This window comes from Tauraco erythrolophus, chromosome 14 (assembly GCF_009769465.1).
Source record: "Tauraco erythrolophus isolate bTauEry1 chromosome 14, bTauEry1.pri, whole genome shotgun sequence".
Classification (NCBI taxonomy): domain Eukaryota; kingdom Metazoa; phylum Chordata; class Aves; order Musophagiformes; family Musophagidae; genus Tauraco; species Tauraco erythrolophus.
This window is the reverse complement of record NC_141478.1, coordinates 17,705,752-17,718,572: the sequence shown is the minus strand read 5'-3', so window position 1 is coordinate 17,718,572 and position 12,821 is coordinate 17,705,752. Positions and strand designations below refer to the sequence as shown.

Below are 12,821 nucleotides of genomic sequence, written 5' to 3'. Positions count from 1 at the left end.
AAACCCGGTGTCAACTCAGTAAAATGCCCAGGTGACCTTCTAGTATTAATTTAAGATGGTCCCCATTGTGAAGGATGGCTAGAGAGAGGGCAACTCAGTAGAAGACCTGAGGTCAGTCTGTTTGAAGCACAGAGAGGCAGTGGTACCGTGGTTCTGAGGAGTGCCACTTCTCAGATGCAGAAAAACTTTATGCTGAATGTTAAACTTTGGAGAGAGAAGACTAGTAACATTTGACGAACATAAATTTTAAGCAGCTACAAAACATTCATTTCAGTTTTTAAAAATATAAACAGGAGCACAGGGCAGAAACTAAACGGGGAAAATATCAGTTTTGACTGAATGATTCATGGTTTAAGCACTTGAAGAGTGTTTCCATTGCCTATTTGCTGGTATCAGAACTGAGGCCATATAGTAAAGTGAAATGATGTGATAGTGATATTTTATCCCTTTCTTAATGTTCTAATGCTTATATTCTTTTAATGACCCTTTACTGTTCCTTATGTAGCATTTGTCCACAGATAAATCCAATAAATTATAAGGTATTAACCTCATGGTTGTTTTGATAAAATATTGCATTCTTTTGTACCAGGGTTGTTAATTTCATCATTCTTTTTGAACTATGTATTGTTTTTTGGATCAGGATTTTAGAAAATGCGTATGCATCAAACCTGAGTTTGTCTTAAATGCAGCATAATGATGTTAAAATTGCTTTCAGGTATATTGTTCTGAGATTAAAACTGTATGGCATATTCGATATGAAATGATTGTAGAATGCTGGATTTTCTGATTCACAAGAAGTCAGCTTAAATTAAGAGTTCAAGTTGTGAATTGATTATCATTGTCTTCCAGTAAGTGTTACTTCTGATGCATCTTTGGAAACTTAAACGCATTATTTTTTTTTATATAGAAAAACTTGTCTTTCATATCTCGTTACATTTACTGTCTGTCTATTTTGCTAGAAGGAGAGTGAAGTTCCTATGACTTGCCATAGGGATCCATAGTAAGAACTAAGCAGTCTTCTCCAGTAGCAAAATAACCTAAAAAAGGTATCAAACAAGAAGTAGAATAAATCGCTAAGTGAAATGAATGGGCGTTTGCCAGACTTGATGTTGACTGATCTTTTATGTAGTCTTATAGGCTATAATGTATCTTTGGTTTCTCTGCAGAAAAGCGTCTTTCCAGAGGTATTTCTCATGCCAGCTCGGCCATAGTCTCCCTCGCTCGATCACATGTAGCAAATGAGTGCAGCAATGAACAGTTTCCTTTGGAGATGCCCATCTACACATTCCAACTACCAGACCTTAGTGTGTACAGTGAAGATTTCAGAAGCTTCATTGAACGTGACTTAATTGAGCAGGCAACAATGGTCGCTTTGGAGCAAGCAGGTGGGTAAATGCTTCAGATGTCAGCAGCTGGGCAATCTGGTGTTGGACTGACGGTTCTAATCATGCTTCGTTTCTGGAGCTCGTGCATCCTGCACGGGAAATAAGTGCCAGAGTAAAAGCGAATACTGCGCTTTTTCCAAAATGACACAAAACCTCATCCTCCATTTCTTTTAAAACATTATAGCGAAAACTGTCAAATCTGCTTCATAAAACAAAGAAATTGAGGGAGGAAGGAAAGGAGGACTGATAGGGAAGTCATGCAATAGAAAAGGACGTAGGTCTGGATGGTCAGAGCGGGGTGGTACTTCCAGTTCTTGTGAGAACATTACATTGCAAGGACTAACAAAGGAAACATCTTCAAGTTCTGTTGCAGCTTGAGAAAATAGGTTTTAAATACGTTTTATGTATTAATTATTATTTTTGTAATAAGAAACTAAATAATTTTAAAGTTATACGTTGTTATTGCCATGGGAAAAAAAGTGAAGAAATCAAAAATTAATTTTAATTCACATTTATTAGTATTTTAAAGTTTTAACTCAGTTTTGAAAGATACGGAGAAATGTATTTAAAATTAGTATCTGCCTTTTGAAATAGCAAGTATGTTAATGAACCATGAAATGAACACATCTATGTGCTGAAGTGCACCAACCCTAATGATATAAAGGAGTTATAAAATCGGAATTCATGGCTGCCTGTGGAATATTGAATAGCCAATTGTTTTTTCTGTTGATTGCTGTAGTGGCTTGTGTAACACTATGTAGTCATCTGAGAGTTCATTCTCAAAACTCAGTGCATAGTCACACTGTGTGTGTTCCAGCTGATAAACCGTTGCTTGTTACTGATCAGGGCACTGCATCGTAGTATTTAGGCAGGAGCTCTGCTAATCTGGTGTCACACTCAGTACTTATGTATTGTCATGTGCTCATTTTTGGACTTTGGTATTTGAAAAGCAGGACATACTTAGATAATAGCATCAAACAGTAAATACTTTAGGAAAAAAACCAACAAAACAAAACCAAAACCCAAATAGTATTCAGAAGGCCGCCTTCTGGAAAAAATAGCAGTATAAAATAATGCAGGAATGCTACCAGGTAGCTATAAAGTATGAAAACTGGCAGTCACCTCTCAGGAAAATATATCTAGTTTCTTGAGGAACCAGTTAACACAATAAGGACAGGGGAAAAACAAGATGACTCTTCCTCTGGCACCTCTGCCAAACACCCCAGATTCCATAGGGCTATGGGAAAATACCTTGCTGCTGTATCATTGTTGACCTACCCAGTTCAGTGGAATTATTGCCTTTAGAGTCACTTAAGGCAAGAATACAAACTAGAGGATTGCAGTGGTTTTCTGATCTTAAAATCAGGGAATATGTGGATTTAGAGCTGACATATTCTAATTCTTACACAGCTGACTGGCTTTGAATTTGAAATATGGCTGCAGAAACTACTGAATTTTCTGCCTCTTAGCATTCCGTTCTCAAATCTCTCTGAAAATAATTTCTTCTTTTCTTCACGTTACATTAATCAGGGCAATAACTTGACTCACACTTGAAAAGTCCCTTCCTCCCCAGAGCCTTTTGCATTCTGGAAAGAAGGGTGTTTTGACCATTTGAAGTGCTTGTGGTTTTAATCCCAGGTATTCTCGTAGCCTACGTAGACTTAGTTTACTTATGTGAGCATTTCATTCAAATAGACTGGAACTTCCTGGGAAAGAGTTCTTCGGTTCATGTAAGTTAAACAGATCAAACAGTGAATGTTCGTGAAAATCATGTAAGACTTTATATAAACTGACCTTTTGTCTCTATTTAAGACATATTCAGTTTCCTTTTATTTCCTGCCTATTTTAGAAACAGTGAAACACAGAAAGAGTGAATTAATACGAAAGTCACTTAGTATTAAACATTTTATTGTCTCCTACCAACAGACCCCAATTTGACCATGGATTGATCAATGACATATAAAAATTAACAGATGAGGTGCATTTCTTGCAAAGGGCTTAAATCTATTTCAAACAAAACCAAACCCCACAAAGTACAGTAGCTTCTGTAGCTGAGGTTAGGGGTATTGTTAAAGGAAGAGAGAGAGGTGTGTGCTTGGGTTTAAGGGCATGAATTTCAAGAGAAAGGAGGAAAAAAAAAAAAGCTGATAAGGCAAAAGGAGAAGGAACTTTGTTATGAACATAGAGCAACTCTACCACTTAAAAAGCGTAGATTGGGAGAGCAAAATGAGTATTAAGACTGTCACATGTGTTGTCTGAAGTGGCTGTATGAGCTGGATGTCTATAAAAGCCTGTAAGGTTTTTATATTCTCTTTTTATACGCTTAGGCACCTGCTACTGTTACATCTATATGTGAAAGGATGTTCATGTTACATCCTACCTGTATAGAAACTCGGAGCAAAACTCTCGATTTTCTCAGAAATGCTGTGTGAGATATAAATGAAAGACTCAGATAAAGACAGTTAAAATTTACTCACTCTCTGCAGCAGCAGAGAGCATCTTCTGCTCTTTGTGTGATTGCTTTCTGAATATTTGTCTTAGAGAATAGAATTCACCACATTCATAAAAGCATTTTGAGGTTTTGTGCATCTTATAAATTCAGCTGTTCATTATTGCCTGAATTGGAATGAGGTCAGCTTGTAGGTAATGTGCAGACTGATTTCGGAGTGCTCTTGCAGTAGCCAGTGTAGTTCTTTGATGGAGGATGGCTCAGATACTGATAATATCAAATGAAGCCTGTGCGAAAGGAATTTTAAAATTGTAAATGTTTTGCTGCAGCAAGTTGATTTTTGTTACATAGATGTGTTCCCCCATGCATCGTTAATGTGTAGGCTGACACAGAGAGAGATATTACAAACACTTCTTCTGCTGTACTGATGAGTTCAGAAAACCATAGCAAGGGCTAGAATGGCTGGTCTAACACAGTGTTTCTAACAAAAAAAAGTTACTATTGCAGTGCTGAAATATAACTCAATACAAAAATTAAAAATTAACTGTATGAACCTTCAAGAATATTGCTTTCCTACACTTTTCTTTCTGTGCTCAGATTTCTCTTTTCTGTGAAGCTTTTTATATAGCTACAGGCAAAGTAAACAATAATACGTTTTTTAAGCCTGAGCTTCACATCCCCAAAACCAAATCCACCAAAACTCTGGAAATCTTTGATTTCAAACTGTTAAAAATTAAGCTTTGTTAAAGAAAAATTGAGGCCTTTTCAGGTTCTAGAAACATTTTCTTATCCCAGAATTTTTAACAGATTTTCATACAGTACATGCAGATAGCAACCATTATAATCACACGATAACTGTAGTAATTTCCAAGCACTGAAATGCATGCTTGTGTAATTCAGTTCTAATATGGATGACAAATTTTGTATCACAGAGTAGGATGAAACGCAATCATGTCATAGAAAAATGTCTGTCTCAGGTTATGAAAGAAACATATGAAGAAAACCAGTAATACTGGATCTGCAGTTGCCTGCAGATAACTGAACTCAGTGTCAGTTCTCTGCAGCCAGTTAGGCCTAGTCATCTATTTCTGTGCCATCTTATTTTTAGGATCTTTCATTTGCATTCTGGTCAGTAGCTTCTGTGACAGAGTTGATGTTGCTTATGCATCAGTCTAAAAGAGAAACATTTACGTGATTGCTCAGTTCTACTTATTTCTACATGCTCAACATTACATTTCAAGGACATCAGTAAATATGAACAGCCTTGCAGATGCTACTGCAAAGCTGATTTCATCATCTAAACTAAAAGAGAGAGCTCCTGCAAGAAGGTCCTTTCTTTGAAGTACAGAAAATGTATTGGTAAATGCTTTTATTCATTTATTTTAAAAAATAAGCAGTCACTGAATGATTAATATAGGCCCATGTAGAAAAATCCGTTCTTGTAATCTTCTTCATGTCAATACTTGCAAGTGCACATTTATTGTGTGAAAGGACTAAAACTGAAAATAAACGAACAAATCCTCTTACATGACTAGCTAAGAAATATGGAAGTGTAGAAGTAGCTCTGCTGAAATCTGGATTTGAGGTTCCTGCACCTCTTGCCAATAGTCTGACTATTCTGAGTGGGCTGGGTGATCCTCTGTTGACTTTTGGCCAGTCAGTCCTGTGCACACCCCAGAGCAGTTATTGCTGTTGGATTCCAGAGGGGAGTTGGTGAACGTTTAGTGTGACCCACTGCTTTTGAGAATACATGGGGTGTCCAGAATTAGACTTGCTTTGGAAGTTGAAAACGTCAGTTTGTGACTCGCTCGTCTTGTGGGAGGGATGAGAGGTGGATTCTGGAAATACGATGTGCTGGAGAAATGAAGGAAAGGCTGGTTTTAGCCTAGTTTCTTAAGGAAACTGAGCTCGTGTCAGCAAGCTGTCTCTTAAGATTGTACCACTGTTCATTTTTTAAATTTAACTCTGCCAATTTTAAACACATTTGTGAGTAAGCTTCTACAAGTTTCATGAAAATAAGCAGCTAGCGTATTTTTAGTGCTTCCATAGAAGAAAAACTGGTAACGTGAATATTGTTTATTAAAAGCTACAGAATCTGCATGGGAAAGACCTCCAGAATGCCCAACCACAAATAAAAGAAAAACCATCAGAACTCTCACCCTCAGCCACACATACGCAAGCACAGGAAACCCGACATTGAGGCCTACTGTGCGCAGATCGACTTTTCTTCAGCGGGATGTCTGCTCTGTCAGTGGTTTTGAGGAGTTGGCCTAAGACTGGGTCACTTAGCTGTATGAAGAGTGCTCTTAGTAGCACTGTGAAGGGCATCAAAAGACAATCGCACTCAATCTGAAGTAAAATTGTACAAGCTGTCACATGACACTGCACGCTTTTTCCCATCTTTAACCATCCTTGGTTTTCTCTTCATGTGTACTCCATTTTTTCTGTAAGAATTCTGAGTTATTTTTGATACAGTAAATGCATGTGGCGTTGCAGGCAAGAAACTGACTGCTTGCCTTGGAGGCAGTGATATGCAATCCAGCTTTGCAGGGAAACTTCAACCACACTAAATCACGCAGAGCTTGAGAGGGGGCTCATCCTTTGTAGCATCTCCTTTTCATCTGTCAAGAGAGAGTTATATTAAGTGGCTGTTTACTAAGTCCTTGTAACTTTTTAATTAATTCTACCAGAAAAATCCCAAGTCTGTAATTCAATTTCATTTATTAGTAGCTTAAACCAGAAAAAAAAAAAAACAAACACAGAATATGGACTAGAAATAAAGAAGAGAGAGCAAAGTATTTATGCAGAGTTTCCGCAAAGGTTCTTTAGTATTATGTAACCTCATACTTGTTTTGCATTTGGTTGGTTTGTATGGGAATCACCAACCTTATACGCATTTGGGCAATGAATCCTTTGTGATGGACCTTAGTAACGTGGAGGGCAGCTCTCTATGAGCATCTTTATGGGATAGTCATAAATTAGAAGAATTTCTGTTGTGTGTTTTTATCTTCTTGTTTACGCTGTTAATGAAGTTTTGCATAGAGGATTTGCATCATGCTGAATGCTTTCTTACCCTCTGTAGTACCCGCGCATAAGGCATTGGAGGCTGGTATCGAAAGCCAAGCCTGGCCCCTGTTGATACTTGAAAAGCATTCTCTGTTTTCTGCTGCCTTCTTTTTGAGCCCTTCGGGTCATATGGCCATCTAGAATCCTCTTGAGAAATGTCCTCCCATAAATGCTGCGGCAAGAAGCAATACACCTCTGGCTTGTAATACAATATGGAGCCTTATGAAAATAACACTTAAACCTTTCTAATGTCTATTGATAATACTTCAACATTATGAATGCTGTTGGCTAAAATCCATATTTTAAACTATTTTTAATTTCATTTTCCTCAAATACTGACTTTTTCAACCTAACAGTCACATAAAGCCAGTTCATATTCATGTCTGCAGTTGTAGTGAGTTTACAACAGGGTAGCTTTTGATGTTTGCATCTTGTCCTGGGAGTCACCAGATGCTAGATCTTATGTAGTGATATGTCTGTTTTCTAAAGTTTGCAAAACTTTCTCTGAGATTCAGCTGACCTTCTTTTGTGGAATGCAAGATACACATCTGGTTCTGTAACCAGTGATAATACTGATTGATTCTTGTTGAGCCCCGCAAATAAGTGAGCGGGGCAGCCAATATGTGCTTTCCGTTAGGTGAAGTCTTATACGCATTATGTAGTGCAGGACTAGGATAATATCAGAATACAGAAATAGTTGGCAATCTTCAGCCATGGAGGATACTAGATTTCGTTTGCACCTGAAGTCTTAAGTACTGTGCAAAGAAAGGTCAATATTGTGTGCTTGTCTGCCTCTCTGTATGTTGCTAGATCATAAACCTGGGTAGGGCTTTTGATCTAAAATTAAGATAAAATTTTAATGTACTAGGATATGGCTATATTAATTCTCAGAGTATTTCTACTGTAAAACAACAGATCAATTTCTTGAAATTATGTTTTTTAAGATTAAATAGATTTTGTGAGAAAGTAAGAAGGAAGATCAAGTAAGAGACCAACAGAGTGAGAGGGTGAGAGACATAGGTCTAATTTGTCTATAAATATTGTCTTATCAAAGCAGACAGAAATAAGCCTGAGGCAGAACCATCTCTAGTTTTCATTTAAGCTCCACTTTCCTGTTGTTTCCCTAAATGGATCCACTATAAACACTATATTTGAAAAATGAAAATGCACCTTTTTTTTAATTGAATACACGTCTGCTAATTTTTTAGTCATCTGTCAGCTTTGTGATGCTAGCCAAGCCCACAAACATTTTTTGCATAATCTACTTGAAAGCAGACCACTTTCATAGAAACCTCCTGTTATTCAAAAGGTTCATAAACACCAGACTTTGACATTTATTACCAATAGCTGCTAATTAATCTGCAAAGCAATACAACTCGTTATTCCCTTAAGTCCTAAGGTCTATCTGGTTTAGGTCTTGTAACTGCTTTAAGCTGCACCTTGGTGTAACTTAATGGTGCATATACTGCCAAAACATTCTGCAAGAAACAGGTGGCAAGTTGTTATTTCACAGCCCACAGACGCAGGAGCTGCTAAAAGTGATAACTTGTTATTTCAGATTTATCTTTCCCAAAGGCTATCCAATAGCGCTTTAAATTAAGCTTCTTTAATGCATATTTAGTTTAGAACTCAGTAAGACTAGCCTGAGCTGTTGGGCATTTACAAACTACTTGCTAAAGTCACGTGCGGATTACCAAATGTGCTCCGTTATTGATCTGCTGTGCATCTTTGCCTTTATGGTATAGTAACTCTCAACCCATGCAGACTAATGGAAATGTAATTACATAGTTCTTAGTCCCTGAACAAGTAATTGGAGGCACATGTTAAAATATTGTTAAACTATTTTTTTTGCATAATATGTATTACCTGTTGTTACAAATAAACTTCAGTATGATTTTGTAATGAAATCATATTTATGGAGAAAAGTTTTTTCATAGCTTGAACTTATTTCTGTTTTGGGGATTTAACCTTAAATGCAAGACTGACTGTACAAATATATAGATACTATTTCCTCTCAGTTTGCAAGCAAAGGAATCGGGGAGAAATAGTCTGCAGAAGAGGACAAACAAAGAAATCAAGTCACCACAGGCTGCCTATTGAATTATTCATTCAGTTATTCAATTGTGCATTACCCACAGACTTTCCAAAAGTCTTGGGAAGTAGACCAGCTCAAGTCATCATCATTAATCATCTGCTCTTCTTTATCCCCAGAGTTGTTACACAATTAGTCACGTTCTCTTTCTTTATATTGGAAGTGTTCACATGACCATTTGACCAAGACTTAACACTCCAGTAAGCTACCATGTGGCAACTTGTGTTCCAGGAATTATATACTTCCAGTGTTGGCCTTGGCCCTGATACTCTTTGTGGCTTTATTTGTTTCATCTAAATACATCAAATATCTGTCCTCTTGTCAGTCTTTTTCATAATCCATCTCTGTTTTATAATCTGTAAAACATGCTTCAGGTAGCAATGATGGATAAGTGGTTCTCTAAATATTCTCAAAGAGAAAAGCCATATGCTATCCTTCACCTTGGTCTATGCATTTGATTTCATTTTAATTCTCTGGTAGTGTAGCTGTTGTTTTTTAGTAGGTCTAATCATGATTTATGTTATGGTAAATGAGAGGAGAATCAGCTGTTGAAGCAATCCATCTAATTGAAACAATAGTACTTTGCTTAATAAACTTACCTGGCAGTAACGTATTTTGATTAACGCTCGCATATAAGTTTTGTCTTTTGAGACTTTATTACTGTAACATAATCTGTTATGTTTGGGAACTGATACCAAGACTCGTAATGGTATTTAGGCAATGAACTCCTTGGAAATCCATCCCTGAATGCAGCATATGAGAACGGAAGATGCAAATGAAATAAAGTTGCTCTCTTCTTATTCCAAATAAATGTAGAGAATAGTTAAAGTTCATCTGCCTCTTATTTTTAATCTTCTCCATTTTCACTTCTGACATTACGTTTAAATTTATTTGTTAGAAAGTATGGATATTCATGATTAACCTTCAACATCACACATCATCGCTGTATGCCTCTGCACAGTACGCGTCCTGTCTTAGTATCCACTCCACCATTTTAATAGATGCTTTCTTTTCAGGACGACTAAACTGGTGGTCCACAGTGTGTACAAGCTGCAAACGTCTTCTTCCCTTGGCTACAACGGGTGATGGAAACTGCCTCTTGCATGCTGCCTCTTTAGGTAAGGGAGAGTCTGTACCTGAAGCCTTCTGCCAAAAATATTTACCACTTTTCTCTATCTCCAGCAAAAGCTCAGAAACACATGGGATGCAAAGACTTTCATTAAAAGCCTGGTTCTGGAGCAATATATTCTTCAAATTTCACTTCAGTGTTGTTTGCTTTAGGCATGCTTGAGGGAGGAAGGTAAAAGTTTCATCAGATTATAAGAGAAGTATAATTGGAACGGTATCAAAAACCATATGTCGTAAATAGCAGCGACTGGCGTTTTCCTTAGAGCCCAACCTAACAGCTCTGGAACGGGCAAATTCCTGGTGCTTCTGCAGGATTGTCATCATTGTGGGCGAGGAATTGCGTTCCTCCTTTGGCTTTGGTTAAACAGTTCTCTTGCTGTCTTCAAGAATGCAATATCTTGCTATTATCTGTTGGTTCCTTGTAGAGTTTAAGTATATGGGAAACAGAGTTTGGGGTGAATTAAAGTAATTTCCAATTGATTAATTAATTGTAAATACAAGGTCTTTGAAGCCTTTCTTCAAATCAAATAAATAGAAACCTGTGAAGCTGAAAGTCTTTGATATGCCTTCTACATCCTAACCTGTTATGAGGGAACTTTTTCTTTTGCTGCAGTTGCTAAAATCTTCCACCAGCAGAACTCCAATAGGTGACTTTTTAAAAAACACTGAGATTTTTTAATATTTTAAAGAGATTCTTCTTTTTCGAAGAAGTAGTAAGAAAAGAGCTTTTGCAGTTTCCAAGGATCCTTTCATCTTTATCCACTTCATTTTTAATTAGGAGGAATTGCACATTATTTACAGCAAATATTTGGAGTATTTTGACTTGCAAAGTCTTAAATAAATGTATTTAATGCCAGTAGCTGAAAATATGGTAACTGAAATTTGGCTGTCTATTAGCACATGCCTTGGTGAGAGCTCTGCTCTCTTTTCTTGTAGGTTAGTATTCTCAACTACATGAAGATGTTTTGTTATCTTAAAATGAGTTTGAAAAGCTGTGGCTGGTGGTATTTTTAGACTTCCAGTCATCTTGAATGCTCATCTGTTTGTTTGGATGTTGAAGCCAAAGGAAATTTACCATCGTGCTGTGTAAGAGTGGAGGCCTTTGGGTCTTGGTATCATCTGCGACTCACAAAAGTGCCTGCAGTTGTCATTAGCATTCTTGTGCCTGCAAGCTCTGTTGGCAGCTACAGCTAAAACCAGCCTGTGCATTGAAAATTCCATTTCTTGCAGCAAAGTTGAAGTTGCCTGCAAGCAAACACTGGAACAACTCAAATCCTTAGTCATTCCTTAGTCAAAGTTTAAACTTTGTTAGAATTCCCTCTTGTTGTTCATTAGCTTATCTATTTTAACTGTTTCATTAGGAAACCTTAAAAATGAGTGAATTATTTGCCAAGGAGAATCTTAAATAATGTATAGGCTATGTTTCCTTTGCTAATAGAGCAATATTAATTGTATTAGTACTTACTGTTTCTATTTTACTGTAGCTTCTTTAAAACTGAATGTCGTGTTGTGCTACTTCAGGCATGTGGGGGTTTCATGACCGGGACCTTGTTTTACGTAAAGCACTCTATACTATGATGAGAAGTGGAGCTGAAAGGGAAGCACTGAAAAGAAGATGGAGATGGCAACAGACCCAGCAGAATAAGGAGGTCTGTATGGCCTGAAGACAGTCTTGTTAATACCATTTAGGGTCAAAAGCATTCTTCTGAAGTTTGATGTGAAAGTTTTCATTGCTATCAAATTCCTTGTACTTCCATTTTGCATGAGGAAAGCGATACGCGTATTTAGAATTTTTATATCAGAATGCAAATGTGTTTGTAGCTTTGTGGGCATAAATACACACAGTTTTGTGCCTTCAAAGGTCTAACATGAGTTTGGAACCTGTAAAAAATTTTGGACTGCAAAATTAAATGTATAATTTAGCTGTCACAAGCATTATAAAATGAGTGGACGAAATCCACAAAAGAAAGAAAACCCCATTTAGGAAAGATTCCCCAGAATGCTGAATTGGGATTCTTGGAGCTGTGACCAAATATTGGGTAGACATTTCTTAACTAAAATCTTCTGTAGATTTGGTTTGACTGTTGATTAAAAGCTGTACTGCAGCATGTATTATTTTCTCAAGATGTCTGTACCTAAAGAGTGGCTAGAAAAGCCAGTTTGAGGAGTAATCCTGAATGCGATCAAGTAAATGTGCTTGAATGTGTTTGACTCATTTGTAATCTGCTTTTTGTTGGCAGCAGTCAGTGAGAATGTGACTGACTCAGCTACCTCAGGCTACCTGAAAACACAGGGGCACAGAAGCACTTGTATATTCTTTCTGCTCTTGAGCAGAGGGAGAAAGCATCACCTGTCTGCCAAGCAGGGCATTCCTACTGGTTCCATGTAGTGGGGAAGAAAGCAAATCTCCAGAAATGGGCAGAAAAGCATGCTAACTGTGGTTGCAAGGGATTCACAGGGGTATGAATAACTGGATCTCCAGTAGTGGAGCACTGTGTTAGCAGCAGCAGACCCATGTCTGGAAATGTTATCCAGTATACAGTTAGTGGTTTAGATCTTTCTAAAATAAGTTAATACTCTTGCATCTGCATAGAAATGTTGAAACATTAATGATCCAAGACGTTAAACCTTTTTGTGTATGAAACTCAAAATGAGTTAGTCGTAAATACTGCTGCAGAACTCTGCTTACGTTTTGTGACAG

At 37.3% G+C, this 12,821-nt stretch overlaps 1 protein-coding gene across 1 annotated transcript in view; it reads left to right on the top strand.

Moving 5' to 3' along the window:
* The window catches only part of OTUD7A (OTU deubiquitinase 7A), a 53,455-nt gene that overhangs the window by 20,149 nt on the left and 20,485 nt on the right, over positions 1-12,821 (top strand). Inside the window, exons 3-5 of the mRNA XM_009978540.2 lie at positions 1,167-1,385; positions 10,009-10,110; positions 11,642-11,769. Of these exons, the coding sequence (XP_009976842.1) occupies positions 1,167-1,385; positions 10,009-10,110; positions 11,642-11,769 (449 nt within the window). The remainder of the gene's footprint in view (positions 1-1,166; positions 1,386-10,008; positions 10,111-11,641; positions 11,770-12,821) is intronic.